The 22,167-nt window shown below is 35.0% G+C and overlaps 2 protein-coding genes, 1 long non-coding RNA gene and 3 pseudogenes across 4 annotated transcripts; 2 read left to right on the forward strand and 4 right to left on the reverse strand.

Annotated features, from left to right (window-relative positions):
* Positions 1-2,102: 2,102 nt before the first annotated feature.
* LOC120200185 (transcription factor MYB1R1-like) lies at positions 2,103-3,768 on the forward strand. Of its 2 annotated transcripts, XM_039201086.1 has the most exons (4): positions 2,103-2,454; positions 2,562-2,770; positions 3,103-3,334; positions 3,368-3,768. In XM_039201086.1, exons 1-4 carry the CDS (start codon positions 2,178-2,180, stop codon positions 3,520-3,522), a joined length of 873 nt encoding a protein of 290 aa, XP_039057017.1. In that variant the 5' UTR covers positions 2,103-2,177; the 3' UTR covers positions 3,523-3,768. The 2 variants fall into 2 exon arrangements, with proteins under 2 accessions (XP_039057017.1, XP_039057016.1); XM_039201085.1 differs by having other exon boundaries at positions 3,103-3,768.
* Positions 3,769-5,832: 2,064 nt separating this feature from the next.
* Positions 5,833-7,403, reverse strand: LOC120200184 (annotated as a pseudogene).
* A 4,293-nt stretch (positions 7,404-11,696) lies between these two features.
* LOC120200183 lies at positions 11,697-14,193 on the forward strand (annotated as a pseudogene).
* A 643-nt stretch (positions 14,194-14,836) lies between these two features.
* On the reverse strand, positions 14,837-17,705 carry LOC120200186 (serine/threonine-protein phosphatase PP2A catalytic subunit-like). Its single transcript, XM_039201087.1, has 6 exons — positions 17,286-17,705; positions 16,351-16,465; positions 16,067-16,175; positions 15,909-15,986; positions 15,285-15,476; positions 14,837-15,210 (listed from the first exon to the last, which is right to left on the reverse strand). The coding sequence occupies exons 1-6, from the start codon at positions 17,536-17,538 to the stop codon at positions 15,076-15,078; spliced, it is 882 nt and encodes a 293-aa protein (XP_039057018.1). The 5' UTR covers positions 17,539-17,705; the 3' UTR covers positions 14,837-15,075.
* A 564-nt stretch (positions 17,706-18,269) lies between these two features.
* LOC120200189 lies at positions 18,270-19,743 on the reverse strand. Its single transcript, XR_005523518.1, has 2 exons — positions 19,683-19,743; positions 18,270-18,743 (listed from the first exon to the last, which is right to left on the reverse strand). It is a non-coding gene; the product is annotated as an uncharacterized LOC120200189 (long non-coding RNA).
* A 121-nt stretch (positions 19,744-19,864) lies between these two features.
* Positions 19,865-21,448, reverse strand: LOC120200187 (annotated as a pseudogene).
* Positions 21,449-22,167: the final 719 nt, after the last annotated feature.

Genomic DNA, 22,167 nt, shown 5'->3' on the forward strand with positions numbered 1-22,167 from the left:
TAAATGTAACTTTTTTATGGGCAAATTACATCATTCATCACTTATGTGTCTTCTCACTACTATTTTGGTTACTGAAGTTTCATTTTTTAATTACTTAACTTTCAAATTACTAATAACTTAATCACTCTAACTTTCAAGTTTAGTTTTTTTTCATTTTAATTATATATTAATAAAATAATAACACAAAATTATTGTCAAGAAAATATTAATAAAATAAATTAGAGTGATTAAAACATGAACAATTTGAAAGTTTAGTAATTAAATTAAAAAAATTAAAATTTAGTGACCAAATAGGAGCGAGAAGATAGTTGAGTGATGGGTGATGTAATTCATTCATAAAAGCATTAAGTATAGTAGTTTCGTTAAGTTTTTAACAGGGGTACCAACATGAAATCTAAATTAAACATTATATATGGTTTTGAAAAAAAAAGATTAGAAACCAAAATGAAACAAAAGTAATAGTTGAGGTACTAAATGTACAATTTACCCTATATTATCACCTCTATTAAAGAAACTAAAGACAAAGAAATATAGGGTAAATTATGCGTTTAGTACCTAAACTATCGAGTTTTGTTCCGTTTAGTAACTAAACTTTCAATTTTTCAAAATCATACCTAAATTTAGCTTATGTTTCATTTAGTACATCTGTTCAAAATTAAGCATTAAGTCCTTCAAAAATATTGAAGTTTAGGTAATAAAACAGGCAAAAACTAATAGTTTATGTACTAAATGCGTTAAGTTTTTAAATGAGGATGCCAAAATGAAACAAAAACTAAATATTATATATGGTTTTGAAAATTTTAAAATTTAGGTATTAAAATAACTAAACCTGATAGTTTAAGTACTAAATGCGTAGTTTACCCAAAATATAAAGAAAGGAAGGGATAAATTTTAATAATAACAACGCACTATTATGTTGTCGATAAATAAAAAAGCCCACTTCCTTATCTTTTTGGAGACAGGACACGACAACCAACCATAATACGCCACGTATTTTCGCACATCGAAAACAGTCACCACAACGTGATGCCACCTCACCCTTGTCCTTTAAGTATCTCTCGGGCGAATTTGCAAGTCCTTCAAATATACTTAAATAATCATTTTGACAATCAAATTCTTAAAGTTTTAAAATATTTATTAAAGTTTTTAACTGTTATAAAACGATCATCATAACGCTAATTGTTGTTAGGTAGGAGATAGACAATTAGCTTGATATTTTATGCCTTTTACTCTTTTTCTGGATAAATCGTAATTTTATATCTAAAAGAAGCAATAAGCTGTTATAAGAATATAAAAATATTAAAAAAACAATACTCGATCCAATAAGTCATAAACTATACAAAAATTAATCAACACTCGACTCGACTCAATATTCACACCACAGACACATTCAATGTCCACCATCATACTCATCTTCAATAAACGATCATCTTAGATTAATATACAATACATTTCACTAACTAGTTTGTATCTAAAACTAAGGGTAAAGTATATAAATGGTCCTCGACTATAGGCTTTATTAAGTCTCTTTACTATTAAAAGTTATAAAATGATCATTGGACTATATAATGTTATTTTGTTAAGTTCTGCGACTATTAAAAGTTATAAAATGATCAATCGACTATTCATTATGTTCAAAACTCATCATTTTTTGTTAAAAATTTGACGAATGCTTAAGTTAGACGCCAACATAATGATTAAAATATAATAATCATTTAAGATTCTGTGATCAAATTTTATCATATCACAGTTAGCAGGTTAACGTGCAGCTCATAATATCATCAATTTTTAATCGAAAAAGACGAAATTAGAACATAATGAATAATCATTTGATCATTTTACAACTTTTAATAGTCGCAGGACTTAACAAAGTAACATTATATAGTAAAATGATCATTTTGTAACTTTTAATAGTTGAGAGACTTAATAAAGTAATATCCTATAATAGGGGACCATTTGCATACTTTACCCAAAATTAAATGATATTTTTATAAATTTAAAAAATTAGTGGTTAAAAAAATTATTTGAATATAATTTATTGACCTGCGGTGTGCTTTACTCTATTATATATTTATGTTTTCGCCCACGCGACTTCGGTATCTGCTTTTTATCATTTTTATGTCATTTGTAACCAAAAGATTCTTTCGCAACGAAAAATCGAGGGGGGAAAAAAAGACATGGGGATGCCGCCTGCCAAGTGCGACTCCGCCTCTGCATCCACCGTGAACGGCGGTGGAGTTGGAGAGATCATGCTTTTTGGAGTCAGAGTGGTGGTTGATTCCATGAGGAAAAGTGTTAGTATGAACAATCTTTCTCAGTACGAACAGCCTCATGAATCGAACAATAATTGCAACAAGAACAACAAAGATCAAGGCGATGATAACCTCAACGCCGGATACGCCTCCGCCGATGACGCCGTTCCCCACACCACCGGAAATCGCGAGCGCAAACGAGGTTTATACATATATATATATATTTTTATCGTTACCTTTTTGTCTTCTTTTGATTTTAAGTTTCTGTTTTGTTTTAATTTTGATTTTTTTTTGGAAAATGAAATTTAGGAGTGCCGTGGACGGAGGAAGAGCACAAGCTGTTTCTGGTTGGACTGCAAAAAGTAGGAAAAGGGGATTGGAGGGGAATATCTAGAAATTTCGTGAAGACTCGTACGCCGACACAAGTGGCGAGCCATGCTCAGAAATATTTTCTCCGGCGAAGCAATCTCAACCGCCGCCGTCGTAGATCTAGCCTCTTCGATATCACCACCGATACGGTATTGGTTATTACTATTCCTTTTTCAACATTTCCCCTTCTTTGTTTTGCTTGGAAAAGTGACGAATCTAAAAAAAAAGTCTGATCGGTTGAATCATAAGGCTTTGACTCCTGACATTTGATCAGGAAAACCAATTTGTTGATTTATTCTAGCTTCTTTTTGGCTAGTTTTCCCATTTATGCTATTGGATTTGTTTAACAAAATTTAACTTAACGTGGATAAGATATTTGTATTAATTTCTTCAGTAAACATAATAATAAATTGATGAATGAAATATTCTCATAGTTCACTGGCCATTATGTTGACCTTTCCATTTGCTACTGTTTCGTTAGGTACAGGCAATTCCAAAGGAAGAAGAGCGAGTCGATCAGCAAGAGAACACAACTCAGCTATCTGAGGCCAATGGGATTCCCATGATGCCGGATGCTTTTCCCATGGCTTTTAATCCGCTAATTCAACCGTTTCTGACTGAGAATCCGACTGAAAATCTCACCATGGCACAGGGGAATCAATCAAATACCAATGTTTCAACAGCAAACCTCATCCCTCCGGTTTCTAGTTTCCCAGCTCTTCAGAGATCTAATCTCAACACAAACTCAAACCCGGTTTCCGATCCATTATCATTGTCACTCAAGCTCTCTTTGCAATCCGATCAAACAGATTCATCGTCTTCAGCTTCAAGGCATACCTCATTTCAGGTTATGTCAAACTTTAGCAATGGAGATAACAATAACATCATCAGCGTCGCGTGAGGATGACATTAGATTATGATAACCAAATCCAGCAAGCTTATTATTAGAGCTTAAATTGGGGATTAGGGAAAATAAAATAAAAAAGAACATAAGTTAAAAATTAGGTTACTGGTTTTCGTTTCCCGTTGTTTTTGATGTACAGACTAAAAGCAGAACAAAACTATTATGTCTATCGTCGTCGTTGTTTTCCGATGCTACTTGTGTTAGATTGTTGCACTTTTAATTTTCAATCTGCTAGTTGATCTTGCATAAATGTTGGTGGTACTTGGATGTTTCTTTTGGTTGCCATGGCTTGGTGTAGGATAATGAAAAGAAAGAAAATATCAAGGTGGACTAGTGGTAGAGATGCAGTAGTTTTTGTTAGATCAGACAACTTTTACATAAACGTGCTGAGTTTCGAGTGTTGTTTATGCTGTCTTGATGCATGAAACAGACATGTTTTTGTTTTGGATTTTAGTGTACTATAAAGATAGGGAAAGGTTGTGGGGATCTTGTTGATAATGCTGTGGATTTTTTTGCATCCGAGGATTTGAAGGCAGAAATGGGTGGTGGTGGTCCTAATATGTTGTCTGGTTTTGTGGTGTCGTGTACTGGTGTTACCTTGGGATCCCTAAGATCATAAGGGGCAAAGGGGTTTTATTTCTATGGCTCAAGATTGTAAGTCTCGATCTACTGATTTGGTTAGATTTGATGATGACACTTCTTGCTGTTAGATTAACAAGTCCGACCGGTTATCGGTGGTTGAATCGATCGTTAGCAATTATCGAAGACTCTATCGAAATCGTTACTGCTGCCGGTGATTTTAGGGCAAAATGATCACAGAGTAAATGAAGCCCATAAAATAACCTTTTTCATGCAACATATTTTCATTTTTTGTACTACATGTTGCCATAGCGTGTGAATTTCACTTTCTATGAATAGAGTCGTAGAATAAGGCTACATCCAATGGGTTTGGTTTGGTTTGGTAACTTTACGTTGAAGAAATTTCGTGAGATTTCTAATCATCACTATTTAATTAATTAACCGAATAATTTAACTAAAATATTATAAAAATTATTTAAAGAATAGTACTTTTAGTTTAATTTATGTTTATTAATAATATTAATATTTGAATTCTTGACTAATATTTACTGAGTGAAGTGGGTTGGGTAATTATTATAGAATTGATGCACGCACCTTTTGGAAAACAATGGTTAATGATGGAAGTATAGGGTTCCATGTTGCCTAATCAGCCAATTTGATAAACACATGATTAACAATGTAATTATTAGCCCAAAGAAACTTATAATTAAAGAGATACTCGTTGTCCCCTTCACCCTTTATTTTATTTATTTATTTTAGTTGGTTGAAAAGAAAAAAAAATAGATTGGTCCCATTAGCTGGTTCGATCATATACCCAAAGTCCATGATTCGGTATGATGTTATATAAAGATTCCAAGGACGAATTCAGGAAAATAAATAGTGGGACGATAGATATTTTCTTGGATAGATTACGAGTTTAGTATTTAATACTTAAGTTTTTAAATTTTTAAAATTATATATAAAGTTTAGTTTTTATTTCATTTTAATAACAAGCCATTAAACGTGTTTAGTATTTAAACTATCAGTTTTATTCCGTTTTAGTACCTAAACTTCTATTTTTTTTTATAAAACTTAATGTTAAATTTTGAACGGGACACTAAAATGAAATAAAAAATGAACTTTAGATATGATTTTGAAAAATTAAAAGTTTAGGTACTAAAATTAACTAAAATTAATAGTTTAAGTACTAAACCAAAATTTACCCTATTTTCTTTTGTAATGAAATGCTGTGAATAGAATAAATTTGATCATGAAAATTGTTTTTATGGTAGGTTCTAGATCATATCTAATTAAACTTGACGTTGTCTTTTTATATAAATATTTATTTGATTATTTTTTATCTATTTTTATTTTTAAATTCTTAGGTTAATATATAATAATCTCATATATTTATGTTTGACTTATGATAAAATTAGTTGTTAAATATTTATCATTATATTCATTTGTATATTAGTATTGATGATACTTATCTTTCATATAGTATTGAAAATATTTATCTTTCACAGTCGATACTACTATTTTTTGTACAGTAGAAACTCTTTAAATTAATACTCGGTAAATTAATAAACTCTCTAAAATAATAAATTTGTCCGGTCCCGACTTGGCCAATGTAAAAAATTGAAAAACTCGATAAAATAATAAGATAATAATTTTTCGTGAGATCCCTTTATAATTTTTAGTCCCAAGAAAATCATAAATTAATAATTCATAGAAATTGAAAAAAATATATTACACTCTATTGAAATATGATTCAACAGTTATCTGTTTTCCTTTAAAGTTCAAGTCTATTTGGAGCTCATCTCTAACTTTTCTTATTGCATCCAATAGCTCAGGTGTTGTATTTTTGTATTGTATCATAAAGTTGTGAAGAGTGTTCGACGCCATAAGTGCTTCCTTTCGCGTAACAGGCTCCAAAGACACCGTATCATCTTCGCCGTCATCCTCTGCATTGTTCTCAATGATAGTACCCACAATATCTTTTAAACTCTGAACCTCCGAACATGCTTCATTTTCACCTGGGTAGTTCATTAGATTGTTGATATCCATCTTATTACGATAGCCACATTGATTGATCATAGTCTCGAGGTCTTGAGTTTCTTCATCAAAAGTGGATTCATCCAAATTTCTTGTAATGTCACTAGCTGAACGAATTTTACAGTGTCGGAAGCAATTCACTATTGTTTCTTTTCGAACATCTATCATCCAAGCTGGGATTGCCAAATTGATAGCATCAAGGACATTTATCTTCCCTGGATCAGATTGTCCCACCTCATAACCTTCCAATATTTTGCGGTAAAACCTTCTACGGTAATACATCTTGAAAGCTCTTATTATCCCAGCATCACAAGGTTGAATCTTTGATGTCATGTTGGGTGGAAAGAAGAACAACTCAACGTTTCTTAGCCCTTCAATATTTCTTGGATGTGCTGGACAATTATCCACTACAAGTAGAACTCTTCTACCATGCATCATTTGGTCAAATGAACGAACATATTCATCAAAAAGCACACTAGTTATCCATTCTTTTTTGTTAGCTCGATACTGACAATCCAAGCTATTCATGTTGACATTCTTGAAGCAACGAGGCTTTGCATATTTCCCAATAATCCATAGAGGGATTTTTTCAGAGCCATCTTCATTGCAACAAATAACTGCCGTCAGCCTTTCTTTATCTTGTTTTCTTCCTTCAAGTTATTTTCTTGCCAGTGAATGATCAGCTTGTAGCCTATAAAACAACCCAGTTTCATCCATATTGAAAACATCTTTCATAGGGAACTGATCAATTTTCTCCCGAATCGATACCAATTTATGCTCCATGTCTTGTACATCAACAGACCCACTCTCGCCAAAACGACGAAATGACTTTATGCCATGTCGTGCTTGAATTTCCCAAGCCATCCTATAGAGAAGTTAAAATCTGAATCATCATGAGGGTACACGAGTTTCATTGTATCTCTTGCCTTCTGCAAAATTAATTCTACTGTGATATTCACACGTTCTTGATGCTGGAGAAACCACTCATAAACAACCTTCTCTATGTCAAGATATTTTGTTGGTTTGTGTCTTTTGATCTCTGTTCTTCCCTTTTCTATTTCAGCAGAGAGATAATCATCTGACCGCTGAAGTGTGTTTGATATTGTTCCTTGACTAACTTTCAACTGAAATTTTCCCTCAAGCCATCTCTGCAAGTCTTTTTGTGTGCTTGCAGGATTATCTCTCTTGTACTCACACAACTCCTTATGTATTTGATCTGACATAGTTGATTTTGCAACACCTTTTAGATGAGAAGCCATCTTGTGAGATATTGTTTGAATACTCTAACACATTCATGTAATTTATATATGCCAAACTTGCTTAAGAATACATTGAACACATTTGTTCCTCTTGTTTACATTTACTGTACTTCAAAAGTCATTATTGATTTCCAATGCATATGAACACAGTAGTTACTAATTTACGTTGAGTCCCAAGGTTCGCTGCAACGTAATTCTAAGAGGCATAGACTAATTTGTCTTTTTGTTTGGTATGTACATTATAATTACTTAAAAACTCTTTAAATTAATAATTAATAATTTATCGATAAATTAATAACTCTCTAAATTAATAAATTCTCGGTCCTGACATTATTAATTTATAGAGTTTTAACTTTATATTCTATTTTCTTGAATTGTTTAATTGATAATATATATCTATATTATGGTTAGATAAAGTCAAAAAACCGGAACAAATCATTGCCATAATATTATAAAGAATTATAATAAAATTAGTACAGAAACTCGAATAACTCGACTCGAAAAAATTTCAAGTTAAGTTCGAGTTGTAAAATACGACTCGTCAACTCGAATAACTTGAAATTTGTTTACTCGACTCGATTGAATTCTCACACCTACTTGACATCTTAACAATATATATAGTTATGATCCACTTATACTAGGTTAAACTAATAGTTTTACACTAATTTATAATCATTAGATTTAAGTAAATAAATAAATGACTCATTTAATTAAAATTTATAACCCAAAAATAAATTTTTCTTAACTTACAGTAAAATAATATTTTTTTTCCTTTTAAAATTAGGGTTTAATATTTAAATTTTAGGATTTAGGGTTTAGAGTTTAGAATTAGGATTTAGGGTTTGCAATTCAAGATTTAGAGTTTAGGATTTGAGATTGGGGTAAAAAATATTATTTTACTGTGAGTTAAAAAATATTTATCTAAAAGTTATAAATTTTAATTAAATATAATAATTATAATTTAGTGTAAGACTTATTAATTTTATATACAGTATGTGAATTCATACTTCACACACGCACGCACACTAATCAACGGTTGATCATCGTAATGATAGATGCCAAAACACCAAAAAATGAAATTCAACACGTACACATGTATATATGAAGGTGGCTACTACTTTCTTCTTAATGGTGTGGGAGCGGGAGGAGGTGGCAGTATATAGGGTGCAAGCTTTCCTGCTTCAGCCAAATTGCTTCGGTTCTTCTCATGCACCTTCTTTATATATGCAGCGAATTTTCCGTCACCGTCGTCTGGTTTTCCTCCGCGAACCACCAGCGATTCGTTCCCTCCGTTCGCCGGCTGCATCACGAACGAATATGGCTTCGACCAACTCTGCAACTTCTCCGACATCCCGGAAGATCGAGGCGGCCGCGGCATCGATCCGTCAACAAACGTATCCGAATCCGTTACGGACGTGGGACGGCTTTTGGCCGCAGTTGGATGTCGGTCGCTTCGCCGAGACTCATCTTGGCGATCGAGAACGACGAGAGTTTAATGATGTTCACCACCACTTTCATCGATTTCTCGTAAAGGGACTTGTTGTCGTTTCTTTCCTCGACCATCTTTTCCGATATAAACCGAAGTCGTAAATATGACCGGAGATGTTTAAAGATGAGCTATAATGAACTGTGTGCGTATATATAGGCCTTCACGTAACGTTTTCCCAAGCAATCCGAGAGAATACATCATTAGATCCATTACGTGGGTTCATTTAACTCTAGGTTTTAGCCACGGAAACATTAATTTTCTTGGTGGGATTCTTTGGCTATATTTCCACGACAACAAGTCCTTTTCTATAGGCACTTTTAGTAGGGTAAACATGGTCCCATATTTATCCAATGAAGCACAAACAAGTCGGAATCGATGACCCGGATTTTGTTCGACTCGATTTAAAAAGTTCGCATTACGACCCGTTTAATGAAAAAATAGGATATACGATGGATGAGAAAATTAATTATCAAGTAGTCAACATCGAAACTCTTATGATATAAACCTTATCGAACACTCAATCTATACAAGAACTTACCTTTTTTCTTACCATTATTCGATTAGAAATAGAAATTCGTTGTGAATTAAATCCTTTTAAAGATATTATATAACCAGCATATGTGTGTTTTATGTAGAAAATGTAAAGTGATGGAATGAGATTCTTGTGTAAGTTGCTTTCAACTTTACCTTCATCACTTGTTTATTTTCATATGGGAAGTGAATAACATTTGTAAAGGTTATTGACAATAATCACTCGTGGAGAATAAATAAACTCGTATAATTGGAAAAAAATGAGAAGGATGGGCCTTACTGGTCGGGACCACGTATGACGTGGTGAGTCGTCGAGCTATGTGATAATTTTCATGTTTATAGGGTGGCAAGAGCCGTGTCTCCAAAAAAATGGGTTTAATTATTTTTAGGTCCTTTAGTTTTAAAGCTAGACAAATTAAGTATTGTTCCCTAATTTTTTAGATTCGAATTCTTTTTAGGTTTTCTTAATTTTGAATCTAGATGAACGAAATTCTAAACCCCCCCCCAATATTTTTTTGGGTACAATTGCTTTTTAACTTTTAATTTTGAAATTATGCAAATTAAGGCTTGATATACTATTTTTCGATTTAAATATTTTTGGATCCCTTTTATTTTTAAAATTAAATAAATTAGATACTAAAGCCTCCATTATTAATTTTAAATTAATGATTTAACAATGAAAGTATGATCATCTTTATTCCTAGGCTTAAATATAAAATAAGCGCCTAAAACTATAGCGTTTTTTTCGAATATGTGTCTAAAGTATATTTTGACTCATCTCTATGCCTAAAGTTGCAAACGTTGTCATTTTAGGTGTTCGAATCATCAATGGTGTTAATTTCACCGTTAAGTGACATTTGCCACAGTCTGTAATTTTAAAAATTTTATTTAAAATTAAAAAAATAAAATTGTGTATTTTAAAAAAGACAATAAAAATTGGCATAACCCCAAAACTTTGAAAACCTTCATTTCAACCCTCTAAACCCACGTCATCCGTCTCCATTTGCAGTCAACGAAGCTTCACCCGACCTCATCTCCCCTCGGCGATCAAAACCCCCATTAAATCGTAACCGCTCGACGATCGATGAACGACCAAAATCCTAGGATGAAAATCGCGATCCCACTCGATTCTGACGACTAATTGGCGGCAATTACAGTTGTGTATAACTAGGAGGATGGAATGGACTACGTCTACGAAGGTGGTTGTGGTCAGAAAGGGCGGCACGGTGGGTTAAGGTTAAGATTTGGGGATTTTAGGGGTTTTGGAGTTTTTTTTATAATTTAAGAGAAATTAATGTTTTTTACAAATATAATAAACTTTTTAATACTTTTTAAAAAAATAAATTTCAAAATCACTAGATTGTGACACGTGTCATTTAACGGAAAAAATTTATGACGTTTACGGCTCAGGCACCTAAAATATTAATATTTGTAACATTAGACGTCGAGATGAGTAAAAAAATATTTTAGACACATTCATAAAAAGCGGTATAATTTAGGTCCTACCAGTTTTCAAGGTAGTCAAATTAAGCCTAAATCTTGTAGTTTTTCTATATAATTAGTTTCTAGGTCCATAGCAAATCTAAAAGTAGTCAAATTTGAACCCCACTCCTCAAAATTTATTGGTTTAATTAGTTTTTAGGTCCCTATTACTTTTAAATTAAACTAATTAAATCCTAGTTTCTATTTTTCGTTGTTTAAATACTTCTTAGGTCCTTATCAATCTCAAAGTTCAACAATTTAACCCCATACCTTTAGTCGTGATTCTTTCCGTGAGAGTAAAGTAGAATAATTTAGAGAAAACTCATACATGAATATATATATATATATACAAACTCCAACCCATAAATATCTACCTATACAACATTGCCTTTTTTTTTAGCATTAATTGATGATTCCATCCCTCTAGTAAATTGGTAAAATTTTCCATGTAGGCAACCTTAAATTAAGCTAAGTTGGGATCTTATATTTGAAACATCCTCAAAAATATCGGTCGGAAAGTGCATGAGAAACCCCATTTGGAGGTCCAAATTTGTCTTAAGAAACTCGGTTCGTCTCATTAAGCATTTGCCATTATGTTATTTATAGTCATAGAAACCTCACCACCCCAAATTTTGGTCCCTTTAAACTCCAAAATTAACCTTAATGTCTTCCTCTTTCCTCGTACCCACCACAAGGAGAGAGGTCATGATGTCGGTCTGCTTTAAGCCAACCCTTGTATGATCTCCGGATAAGACGAAAGGGCTAAATCTGATAATCTTTACATTATCACATATATAAATATACGTACATATATGGGGAGACGATCGTTTAAGCAGTTCGTGGAACAAGAGCTCGGGGGTGTCCCCGAGTTCTTCATCTACGCGGTTCTCGAATGGGTGATGATCTTCATGTTGTTCATCGCCGGGTTCGTCGCGTTCCTCGCGTACGAATTCGCCCGGTTCTTCGAGCTGCCGGTCCCTTGCTTTGCGCGAGGATCGACCTGCTCGGGACGACCGACGACCTGCGTTACAACGAATCGATATGCAACAACCACAAGAAGAGCATGTCGTGTCTCGCCTTCTGTCATGTCCACAAGAGGCTTTCCGACATCCGGAACTTGTGCGAGAACTGCCTCCTGTCGTTCGCGACCGAGAGGGAAACCGATTGCGATAGGTATAAGTCCCTGTTGGGGATCTTACACAAGGATGTTGATCAGTTGTTGGACGACGAAGACAACAAAGAAGTACGGCACTCGTTGCCACCGGCTTCCGGTGCTAAAAGTGATGAAAGACCGGTGGGTTTTGAGAGGAGCAATGAGCATCGTTGTAAGTGCTGTGGGCATCCATTGAAGGTGGAATCCACAGGTTCCAAGGACAGAAATTCTCCCTTGTCTTCCCTTGCTCCGTCGACGTCGGCCGATCATTTGTCGCCGGAGGACAATGATCGCTCAAGGGGATTAACCCCTGATAAGCCACGTGAGTTTTCACTTCCAAGCATTTACGTACATATTTTGTTTCATTTTCCATTTGTTGTTTGGGTAAATTCAACATTTAGTATCTAAACTATTAATTTTGATCCATTTTAGCATCTTAACTTTCAGTTTTCTTAAAATTATGGATAATGTTTAATTTTTGTTTCATTTTAGTACCCATGTTAAAAGTTTAACGTTAAGTTTTGAAAAAAATGGAAAGTTTAGGTACTAAAATGGACCAAAACTAATAGTTTAGGTACTAAACATGTTAATTTTTAACGGTGAGTACTAAAGTGAAATAAAAACTGAACATTAGGTATAATTTAAAAAAAATTAAAGTTTATAAAATAGATCCAAACTGATAGTTTAGGTACTAAACGCGTAGTTTACCCTTATTAATTTTTAATGTTCGTACAATATCTATCTTCCAAAATATATATAGGTTTAATTTTGGGTTTAGACCTTCTAGTATGCTAAAGTTTAGAATTTAATCATTTCACTTTATTTTGAATAATATAACCATCATAAGTTCAAAATATATAGTTTAATTTGGACCTACTAGTAACACTATAAAAATAGAGATTTCAAATCATGTAGATTATAAAGTAGATAAATATGTAATTTCAGAGAAGTTGAGATACTAAGACCATAATTATGCCATTTCAAGAATATTAGATTTATATGCTTTGATGATTAATTTTGATGACAGTGAAGGAAGATGGCAAAGGTGGAACAATGCCAATGGTGCCGGAGGGTGATGAAGAAGACAAGACCCTCAACTTCACGAAGAGTGAAAAGTTCTTCGGCATCTCCTTATCGGATTCCTCCGCCGACAGCCCCCGGTGGGCCGCCAAAACTCCGAGGAAGAAACTGCTTCACACATCGGAGTTCGCCGCCGATTGCAACGACGAAGGCCATATCCCCAGCAGTCCCCGCATGGGGCGGAAGTCATTGATGGCACTGTACATGGAACTCGACGAAGAACGCAACGCCTCCGCCGTGGCGGCCTACAACGCGATGGCGATGATCACCAGATTACAAGCCGAGAAAGCGGCGGTTCAAATGGAGGCGTTGCAGTACCAGAGGATGATGGAAGAACAAGCCGTGTACGACCAAGAAACACCGGAGGAGATGACCAATCTGGTGGCCAAAAGAGAGGAGGAACTCAACGACATAGAGATCGAGCTCGAGGTTTACCGGGCCAAATACGGCCGCCTACGGGAAAGCGATTTCGAAAAGCATGCACAAAGAGAAGAGAACGACGAAGTAAATACCACCACCACCATCATCAACGACGACGACATCAAAACGACGTTGCTTTCGTCCTCCAATGGCGTAAAACCCGAAACTGTACTCACTGTTACCAGCAGGGAAAACTCGACGACTCAGCAAGATCATCAGACTGAGCCAAAGGTGGAAACGGCAGAAGCAGCAGCCGCCATGACGGACAAAACCAAGAAAGTGGGAACTGATTCAGATCCGACGGTGGAGAAGACGGGAGGGGAAGCCACGGCCAAATCAAAGAAAGCAATGCGTCAAATGGATCGGATGAAAATACTAGAGAAGAAAATGCACATTTCAACGATGGGGAGGGTTCAGAGGCAAAATAGTGAGATTGGCGAAGACTTTGAAGATTAGATACTTCGTGTTCAAAGCAGGGACGGAATTGAGATTAGATGATAGTGGGAGTAGTTAAATTGTTAAATTTTTAAAAATTAATAGGGCCCAAAAGAATATTTAATCATAAAAAAATTAGAGGATTAGGGCTTAATTGAACACAATTAAACTAACATGGACCAAAATTACTATTAGACAAAAAAATTCATGGGGCCAAAGTTACTCCCAATCCTTTAGCAATTCCTTCACCGGTTTAAAAGCACTCTATATTTGTACAAATTTTGATTCGTTGGTGACCCGTATGATATAGATTTAAAATATACTTGTAATCATACAATGTTTACTATCGAAATTAAATGTCAACCTGAATTAAAATAATTCTCTTTAATATTACATTAAGAACTTAATCGATAATAATAAAAACTGAATGTGTAACTATATCAATTAAAATTAGAAGACGACCACGTCAGCTCATCCATCTAAATTGAAGTTAAAGAGTGACATTAGTGACTAAATTTGTAAAGTGGTTTAGTTCAACGACCAAAGCATAACATCCCTAATAATTTGGTGACTAAAGGGGTGGTTTAAACAAATCCTCCACCACTAAAAGGGTTGAAGAGAGGAAATGGCATTCACCAAGAGATCACTGACATTTGCAGTTCAAAATTGTGCTTAATATAATTCAGTTAGGAAGTCCAAAAATAACAAGTTAGGGAAATCAAGGAACATCTCTCACATATAATCAACATTTTACATGAAAAAGTAAATGGAACATGCAACTTTAATCGCCCCATACGACTCGAACTCGGACTCGAAACACGGAGGGGAAAAAAACCAATTGAAGGAAAGAAGAAGAGAAGAAAAGTTTGTTATTCTAAAAATGAAACCTATAGACTCATATGAATGCAACGGCAGAACAACCAAAAGAATGATAGAGAAAACAAAGGTTTCTTTTGTCCTTCCCTCAACTAGATGCCAGAATTCTCTGATTTTTGTAAGACGCATCTACAAAAACACAACAGGGAATATGAAGATTTGGCTACGAGAATTATAAAAAATAATCGGGCGTTCTACGCGCGGTGTCTGGTTCAATCTGACGAGGAGCCGGGTCGAACTGAAGAAAGCTTTGCTCCATATTCTCCCCCGATCTCTAGTATTGCAGCCATATTTCCACAACGGTAGCAGTAATTTGGTGCACTGAACACTGTCACCACATTCTTGTCCTGCAAGAATGATCATACAGAGATCAATATGCATGGTCTGTGTGAATAAATCATTCAAAATATGATCCACAAACCTGGGACCAGTTATAGCCTTCCATTACAAGCTGGTGAGCCCTAGAAATCAGAGTGAGCCCATTTGTGTGGTTGAACTGCCCAGAAATATCCTGTCCGAAGGTATACCCTGCTCCCCGAGGAGATATTCCCCATCCACATCGGTCATCAGGATCAGACCATAAGAGATCACACATTGGACCTTCATGAGGAACCTACACAGCCAATAAATGTGAAAATAGTACAACAAAGAAACCAGAGTGAAAAAGAGTGACCACACGTTTAATAGATGTTGCTGTTGTGATTTCACCATATGAGCATCAACACTCATTAGTCTCTTTAGGAACGGCAATAACAAAGACACGCAGCAATCCAGCATTCATGGTGTGTGAGTGATCGTATCATCAGTTAAAGTGAGTCATGCAAATCATAAGAGCCATAATAGCTTACTCTTAACAGTCTAAACCACTTCCTATTCACAAATGATAATATCCATAATGAATTCTACTATGGGGTATTTAGTATGAATCCATTACAAGATTTCCAAAAGATTCTATGGGGCACACTATTTTTTTAACAAGGTAGACAATATACTCTAAAACTAAAAACACTTAACTCCCAAGTATATGATATGACTAGAAGTTTACCTCCTGTATGCGGTCCAGAGCACGGATGTTATCTAATGTATCCAAAGATGGTGACAGTCCACCATGCAAGCAGAAAATCTGGCAAGGAATATGAAGAGTTATCAGCTCACAGCTGAGATTTGGAAATAATCGACATGAGAGTGCAAGAGAACTCAAACCTGACTTTCAATCAGGGCAGTCAGAGGTAAATAATCGAAGAGGTCAGTGAAATGCTTCCAGACATTAGCATTTCCATATTTTCTTAAGCATTCATCATAAAAGCCATACCTGAAAGAGCAGAATTTGGTTATTGATATGAACATAGAATGATTTAGCAAAATCACTAAATAACTTCACACATTAATACTATTATATGAATGATGTCAAATTAGTTTAAATAGTAAGTGTTGCAGGTTTAACAAGACAGAAAGAAAAGGGAAAAACACTAATGTGTATATCGCACACTTGAGTTATCTGGCGGCTCTCATGATTTCCCCTTAAAATAGTTATTCTATCTCTATAACGAACTTTCAGTGCAACTAGAAGAGTGACAGTCTCCACGGAGTAATATCCTCGATCTGCATATAGCAAGAAAAACACGTAAATCAGGACTGATTGGCAAATCAACTACAACGATGCATCACTATGTATAATTTTTTGTAATGCTAAGCAAAAAAAGGGGCCAGAATAGACCATATGAGAGAAGAAGAAAAAACAGTAAACCATCATTACTAGATTGTTCATAAAACTCAATTCAATGACCATCCACTATCTTTCTACAAGCCCCTGTTTACAGGTAACATTACCATTTTGCGTAATCACTTCCTAGCGCTTCAAATCTACATTCCGGAAACCTGGATAATTCTAGCTTAGGTGTAAATTTGTTCCATTTGTGGCTCAAATTTAATGTATGGAAATAACTTGAGAAGATCACATATGAAGCCAGCATTAGGATCAACCATGCATTGAACACACAGAAATGGACTCGGATAATTAGAAATTTAACCATGATGTTCAGGCTAAATAAGGAAATAATCCTCAAAAGTTTACATATTTCTACTTCAACTGCTCTAACTTAACCTAGAGAAACATTTCTATTTCAGTTCGTTAGATGATGAATACAGTTTACTATCCCAAAAATCCCATCTTAAAAAGTTGAGCTTCGCCTTGTACAAACGAGCAAAACCAATTTCCAGCCACGAAAAAAATTAGAAGGGCAGCATTTCCTTTCCCAAACCTTCCTTTCAACTTTTTCGTTTTCAATCAACAATATTTATAGTCTAACCAAAAATCCCGAAATATTAAAAAACATATCAATAAATCTTACAGAAAATTAAATAATTAAACTTAAATAAAAATTAAGAAATGACAATTAAATGCAAGGAAAACCGAGCCTACCTACGTAGTCGCCCATAAAGAGATAATTAGTGTCGGGAGCGTTGCCGCCGATGCGGAACAGTTCGACGAGATCGTGGAATTGGCCATGGATATCGCCGCAGACGGTGACGGGACACTTCACCGGCTGAACATTCCACTCCTCCACGAGGATCGCACGCGCCTGCTCGCACAGATTCTTCACCTCCGCCTCCGATAGCGGCTTGCACTGCATCAAGTGGTCGATCTGACGATCCAGATCCCCGTGGGACGGCATTGTCTAGCGGTTGAGAGCTTCGGTGCTGATTTTGCTTTTGCTTTTTCTTCTGTGACGGGGATTCGATCAGACAGGGGAGATGAAGATGAGAGATTTTGGGGATTCTGGATCAGGTCATGGTTAGGGTTTGGGGGAGATTAAATTTGGACCTCAAAGCTCTCCTTTTCCTCTATTGCTGTGAAGCTGACATCAGTTTTGTTTACCAGATAATTATTAGAATTTGCGTTTGTACGCCCCTGAATTTTCCTCCATTTATGAATTGCCCCTTTACATTGCAACATTTGTAAATTGGTGCTTTAAATGCCATTTTTCAACTTTTGTCAAAATTCACTCTTAATATTCTCTTATATAATAAAAAAGTAATACATACCTAAAGTATGTTTTGATCAAAATAAGTACCTAAAGTTATCTTTTTGGTTAAAATAGATACCTAAAGTATTCAAATTTTCATATAAATACCTAAAGTATTATTTGATTAATGTCACACGTCAATTTTTTTAGAACTTAGATGAAAAAATTTAAAAACTTTAGATACCTATTTTGACGTAAAATACTTAGGTACATATTTTGACCAAAAAATACTTTAAATGAAAAAAGAGAGTACGCTTTAGGTACTTATTTATGATATAAGCCCTTAATATTTGATAAAATATTTAGGTACATAGATATAAGATCGTTGTATGAATGAAAATAGATTGAGATTAACAATAAAAATAAAATATTCACCGGAAGAAGAAAAAAACAAGGAATCAATTCTTGTCCATAAAACAAACTACAATCCCCAAACGTATAAGACGGGTAAGCCATAAGAACACGGATGCAATTCTTGTCCAGTAACCGATACAATGGAGTTTATGAAACACTCGTCTGAATCTACTCAAATGGAAAATATAGCAGCAGATTAGATGCGTTTTCTACAACAGATTTTGATATTAAAAATTTAGCAACACCAGTCCATTTATGAAACACATTTTCTGCAACTCATGTAAACCGTTCGCAATCTTTTTCCCCGTTCGATCTAAAAGACGACAAACGGATTGTTCTTATGCATTGTAAGCAAACGACGATTCTCCGAGTTACGTCGCTCGTTCGAAATTCCCACCGACATGCATCTGCAACCACTCCGTTTGCGATCCTTGAGCATATTCCCTTGCTGCTTGTGAGCCAAATATCATCCCAGCACCATCTATTGGCTGCAAACCAATCTTAAACACCATACTGCATGTTAAGATATTGGAGCTAGCTCCAATTATTCTACGATTTATATGCAAAAAAGATTGTATATTTGCTAAATTTAACTTGTACATAAATTCCCTAGAACTAGACAGTGCTGACAATTCCAAACATGCATTTTCTTTGCAGGACGATAACTTCAAGAGCATTAAACGGCTCATATCGGAGTACGTCTGCCAAGTTCTGCAGTGCCAAAGGTATTATTTTAAAGGCGAATAGTCAGCATGTGACTAGTGCAGATTTAAGTTTGGGTGATGGCATCAATGAATAAAGCCAATAGGTGAGTTACATGGTAAAACAATTGCATTAAAAAAAACGAAACAAAAGATGCAGAAAAGCCCGGGAAAGGTGCATTCGATCAAGTGAAGGCTTAGTGCACCTAGGTGCACTTTTTCGCAAGGTGGTAGACGAAAAAGAAAATGCCCACCTCATTAAGTTCTCTATAATTTCTTTACCAATATTTCAGAATTCAACAACAGAGATGGAGCATAAGGAAATCATGCATATCGACCAACAAAATTGCATGTTTTGTAGATAAAATAGACCATTATTAGAGTTTATTATATATCTTAAGCTTTATATACACACACACATGCATGTTGCACTTTACTTCACTCATGCAACACTAAAACTTAGAAAATCAATGGTTGTTGTTTGAAAGCCTAGGTTCATTCGAGAGGACCATCGGATAAAGGAAGCAAGTATTTTAGAATATTCTTGCCTGGCGTCTGTGTTAGAGGAAACATATACATAAGAATTTAAGCTCAGGCTTGGTTATAAATTGCTTCATATTCTAAATTCCGGATCTTCTATTACTAGATTATCTCACAGGACCTCAATTCAGTGCATTCATGCAATAGCTTACTTGCTGACACAAATACTATGTGATCAATCAACATAAGCATACTTACATCTTTGAACGAAAGCCTTCCAGGCTAGGATTCATGTTATCCTGAATTAACTGCTTCGAGTTTCATTTGACAAGAACTGTAAAATTACATTCATATAACATGTTAAGGCTTTAAAGGATAGCACAATACCTCGAGAATTGGGACACTGTTCCAACAAGATGTGTAAGATTCATACTCAACCTGCTGCTGCAGCGACTGGATGTTTAATAATCTCATCAAGCACAAGTGCCTTGCCTATGACCTGATTGAAATGTTCGTATCAAGTTTCATATAATAATAATAAGAAAGAGAGACCGAAACTGACCAAAACATAGAATAAATGAGTAATAGAACACAACTACGCAATAGTAAAAACCTTGTTGCATCGGGGACCAAATCCTGAAGAATCTTCATCCTCTCGCTAATTCGCTCTCTCCTGGCCTGTAGAGGAAAAACTTATTCTAAGAACATGTTCCAAAAGGGCCTAAACCTCCTTGCTATACCATTCACACTAAGACATGAACTAGCAAGACCCATGAATCCGGATCCGAAATTTGTTTACCGGCACAGGAAAGTTACATTTCTAAGTCTCAATATCAAAATTTGCAAATTCAAGGATTAAAGGTGACTACTCTCTCAGCCAGACTATGGCTATCGGTTGCTTGACCCTTCTGGCTGACATGAATAGTCTTGTTTAGGCGGCTCGGCAGGCTTACTTTTTGGTCTGGCTTGCCACCCTCTCCGGAACTCGTCCACGTCCGCTTTCTGGCCCGCATTTTCATTCTTCACCCCGGCTTTTTCATCCGTTTTCCATTCGAATCATTCTGTTAGAATACTAAACCATAAGACATCATAAAAGCCAAAATATAAACCAAAGTAACTCATGTGAATGTAACTCAGCTCCAAATTATACGAATCTTTAAAATACTTCTTTTCATCCTCACTAATTCGAAGCCAAGCAAACCACAACTTGACTTAAGTTCCAAACTGAATTAGAGTAAAGTAAGTGGACAATGAAACAAATCCCACACGAATTCAATCCAAAAACCTTAAATTAACGCAGAAAAAACAACTAAATGTCAGCATTAATTGACCTAAGATTCCAAAATTTACAAAAAGGAAATGAAAACAAGAAGCCACCAATTCATTTGCACTACTAGTAGTAGAAACAAGCTTGGAAGACTCATCTTCAGAGCTCAATTCCTTCCTTTTCTCTCACCTCCACACCCAACACTCTGCCCTGTCAAAGTAGATTCTCCATGGACCCATCTCGAAGACACGAAGTCTCTCCAAACCCGCCCAGGTACCCATTCGGAGCCCCAACCCACGTCCGGTTACAACAGTCGGGTCGGAGCCTGGGTTGATCGAGAAAGGCCAAATCTCAGCAAGGCTATAAGCTGAAGGATTGCAGCTGAAAATGACGAGTCATTGATCAATGGAGGATCCATATTGAAGGACCCTTTTTCTAAGCATGGAATGGGACTTGGGTCCAAAACGGGTTCTTTAGAAAAGGTGGGGAAAAAGTGGGTCTTCTTTTTTCACTGGTTAAAGTTTGGGTTTTGAGGGGATTGGAGAGTGAAGCGAAAGGGTTTTAATTCTTCTAAGTGAGTGGAACTATTTAACGAGCTGACAAAGGGAAAAGGAGCGAAAAGAGATTACTTTCAAACAGCTAATTAAGAGAGATAGAGAGAGATCTGATTTGTTTGGGTTGAATGGAAAGGAGAGCGGCGATGCGCAGTGTGCATACTGTGCTTTTTCACCTTCATCTCTCTCTCGGTTTTTCTCCCTTTTTTTCAATTTATTTAAATGCTAAATAAATAATTTTAGGGTTAAGTACATAAATTATCTCCCAACTATATGATAATGCTCTGTTGAGGTCCTAACTACTAAACATTACAAAACAATCCCCCAATTATAGGATATTGCTTTCTTGAGTCCATCGACTATTAAAATTACAAAATGATCATTCAACTATTCATAATGTTTCAAATTCATCATTTTATATTTAAAAAATAATAAGTCTGAGTTGGATGTTAATCTACTGTCCGAGATAATGATAGTCGTTTGAGATTTTGATATCATATTTATCATATCCCAACAACATATTAACACCCAACACAAATTGTTGTCAATTTTTAACAGAAAATGATGAATTTAAAACATAATTAATAGTCATAGACTCAAGAAAGTAACATCCTATATTTAAATGACTATTTTGTAACTTTCAATATTCGAAAAAACTCAAAAATAATACCGTATAGTCGAGGATCATTTGTATACTTATCCATAATTTTAATAGTAAAAGTTATTGCATTAAACATCCTCGATTATGATTTAAATTTTAAAATTATTTAAAAATAAGTTAAAATTAATAGTATTATGATACTGAATAATTTAATATAAAGTGTTAAAAATAAATGAATTTATATTTTTATTAAATATTTATTAAAGTGAACGATATAATGTTCTTTTATTTAAATTGTTCATATAGTAGCCCATATTCATT

This window comes from Hibiscus syriacus, unplaced genomic scaffold, assembly GCF_006381635.1.
Source record: "Hibiscus syriacus cultivar Baekdansim isolate YM2019G1 unplaced genomic scaffold, ASM638163v2 tig00005929_pilon, whole genome shotgun sequence".
NCBI classification, from domain to species: Eukaryota; Viridiplantae; Streptophyta; class Magnoliopsida; order Malvales; family Malvaceae; genus Hibiscus; species Hibiscus syriacus.